This window comes from Macrobrachium nipponense, chromosome 40 (assembly GCF_015104395.2).
Source record: "Macrobrachium nipponense isolate FS-2020 chromosome 40, ASM1510439v2, whole genome shotgun sequence".
Classification (NCBI taxonomy): domain Eukaryota; kingdom Metazoa; phylum Arthropoda; class Malacostraca; order Decapoda; family Palaemonidae; genus Macrobrachium; species Macrobrachium nipponense.
The window spans coordinates 7,166,471-7,169,514 of NC_061101.1; the positions used below are offsets into that span (position 1 = coordinate 7,166,471).

The 3,044-nt window shown below is 37.5% G+C and overlaps 1 protein-coding gene across 1 annotated transcript; it reads right to left on the bottom strand.

The window, feature by feature from the left end:
- Positions 1–1,333: 1,333 nt before the first annotated feature.
- On the bottom strand, positions 1,334–2,414 carry LOC135211902 (anaphase-promoting complex subunit 10-like). Its single transcript, XM_064245134.1, has 2 exons — positions 1,788–2,414; positions 1,334–1,553 (listed from the first exon to the last, which is right to left on the bottom strand). The coding sequence occupies exon 1, from the start codon at positions 2,360–2,362 to the stop codon at positions 1,838–1,840; it is 525 nt and encodes a 174-aa protein (XP_064101204.1). The 5' UTR covers positions 2,363–2,414; the 3' UTR covers positions 1,334–1,553; positions 1,788–1,837.
- Between the last annotated feature and the right edge of the window lie 630 nt (positions 2,415–3,044).

A 3,044-nucleotide genomic window follows, 5' to 3' on the forward strand; every position in this document is an offset into this window, starting at 1 on the left:
GCTTTTTCCATTAGAGTAAGATCGGTATTAGCAAGATCGTTATGAGGGTTCAATCTTATATGCTTTTCCACAGGAAGAGTAAGAACGGTATTAGGTGTCCAATCTTATGTTTTTTCAGAGTAGAGTAAGATCGACATTAGGGTCAATTTTATATGCTTTTTCCAAGTAAAGTAAGATCGTTATAAGGGTCCAATCTTAAATGCTTTTTCCAAGTAGAGTAAGATCACTGTTAGGACCCTAAGTAGAGTAAGCTTGGTGTTATGGTATAATCTATTTCACAAGCTATTGCACTATTCCAATTTACCCATTTTTAATCTATAAATACACAGCCCCTTAATAGGGCACAGAATTCGAAGCCCTTACCGATTTTCTGGGCAACAATCATACAGCAGTTATTGTATAGTTACAGCAGATTGTTAATTTTCATAAACTTGCTTTTGCACTATTTCACTTAATTATTCTCATATCTGTATATACAAAGTCCTATCAGTAAGGCACAGAGTTCCAATACCTTACCTTTTTTCTGGGTACGAACCACACACCATTTATTGTACAGTTACAACCGCTCTAATAACCAGCCAAGTTTGGACTGCCAAGATATCGCGGAATAGAGAACATGAAAGCTGTCTTAACAGTCTTTGCCTAGCAACCGACATTCTCGAGTGAACTAGGCTTATAATAGTTAGTCAAATCTTCATCACCAAGATATAGACCAAGATTGGTCGATTCAGTAACCAATCTATTCGTTCTTGTGTACTTAGAGCTGTGAATAAGTGTTTACACTAACTGAACCATTAAATATTACTCTCCAATTCCCATTTTAACAATTGATCTAGTAAATGTTATAGGGACATGCAAATTGATCATAACAGACATAACATTTTTGTTAGGTCTGCATTACTGAGCAAATATAATGTTTCAAAAAGCTTTCATTATTCGTAGAATTAAAGTTCGAACAAACTCTAGTCAGTTTCCCTGTATAATTCCCATTCCATAAACTAAAATCAAAAGAAAACCAATAATTATTACATCTTTGTAAGCAGGAAACACTAAAATGTAAAGTCTATTGGTAGTACTTTATTCACGTACATTAAAATACAGTTATACATAACTAATATGAATTGAGGCTTTATATAAAAGAAAATGGTAAAAAGAAGATGGTAAAAATAAATGGACTATAAAAAGGTTTCGGCAGATAATGGAAAAAGATAAAAAGGACAATTAAAAAGTTATCACCTTAACAATACTACATTGGTTGAGTAAGTTTGGGTTTATTGCGAGAGGTGTGTATAGTTTTTATACACACGTACACACAAGAATCCTTGATGTAAATGAGAAGGAAAATCATGGGCTGCACCAGAGGAACGTAATCAATACGACAAATTTGAAGACGAAATGGAGAATGTTCTCTCTGCCCAAATGAAACTGTCCCATTGAAGGACTAACACTTCAAAACCTCTCCTAGGAGGATATCCTTCAGTTCTTAAGATCTGGCCAAGTTCAGCTCATACATGCAAGTTATGGTATGTATCCATTATCACCTCACTATACTTCTGTGGAAGAAAAGGCCATTACTATCAAAATTTGAACAAAGAAATGGCCAACCTAGTTATTTTGCAGAGATATTCAGCCTAAGTAAGCTTGTATTAATTAGTAATCATAGGTTACGTATTCACAAAAGAATGTGAAATATTAAGCTACTTTGGTGAAAATGGGGGAGAAAGTTTCCAGCCAATGATAATACTTATATATACTTAAAGTAGCAACAAAAGAAATATTACGGGTACCTCCTGTTTAGATCATCCTCTAAAAACTGGTTAAAATAAAATCCAATTTATTAATCCTCCTTTAAATCTTCGTCCCCGGGAGGCGAATGCACCCTTATCTGGCGTATGCGGGAATCTTCCCCAACATCTTTATTGAGCAAAACTGCAATTTCCAGCACGTAGGTCTTGACAGGTTTACCGTGGCTATCCCGAAGCGGAATCTTCTGCCACCCGCTGTGCTGTTGCAGATCCATTAACACGATCTGCTTTAATTCCCCGACGAAAGTACCCACTTGGATGGATATCCTTTTGGGAGCGTAGTGCTTGTCTTTGAAATAATCGACGTAAATCCATACGGACTGAATGGTGGTTTGCTTCCAGAATCCCAGGGAGATGGTGTGAGGCAGAGGACCACTGGACTCCCAGTAAGTGTGGGAGTATCCATCGCGCAGGTTTTCCACACTGTGTTTCCTGGCGAAGGTCGACGCTGACCAATGGGCCTGATCTCCGACGTCTTTGGCAAATTCGCGTCTCTCCTCCTTATCAGGGTTGAAGTCTTCATCCACTATATGATCAGCGCTTGAGACAGACGTCATTTTGCAGCTGTTCTTGCCTCCTGGTGCTTTCGAAACTAAAGGGGTCCTTCGCTCAAGTTTTCGACGAGAACCTTCTGTCGTAAGGACCCGAACTACAAGGAATATTGAGGGCCCAACTAGTAACCGGCAATTGCTGGTTAAATATTTAAGCCGACGATACTTGTAATCTTAACTCAAGTCAAGAAGGAATATATAAACAGCTAGAAATGCACGTTCAATACCGAATACCTATAAATTCATAAAGCATTTCTTAAACAAGTAAAAAATCAACGGAACAAGCATCACTGACCACGGGAAATTTTACATGCAATTCTTATTTGATAACTGTTACCGTCGAGTCTTGGAACTTTCCGAACAGATTTTGAAAAGACCAAACAACGACGGACAATCAAGGGACTGCGTTTCACATTTATATGTCACTTTGTGTCACTTTTACAGAACCTGCCTGTTTATCTGTCTATCCAAAGAATGCGGCTGTTATAGAAACTCGAAGAAATTTAGAAACATTGGCAATCAGTAAAGATATATTATTTCCGTATGCTTTCATTCTTGAATTTGATATCCTCAACAGATCCGAATTTAATATGTATTATGTTCAGTCTTATTCTCTCTCTCTCTCTCTCTCTCTCTCTCTCTCTCTCTCTCTCTCTCTCTCTAAGGTTTAAAATTCTCTTTCTCCTTC

What these genes read in the sequence shown, in the direction of transcription:
- LOC135211902 (XM_064245134.1), bottom strand. Translation starts at nt 2,362, where the DNA reads ATGACGTCTGTCTCAAGCGCTGATCATATAGTGGATGAAGACTTCAAC.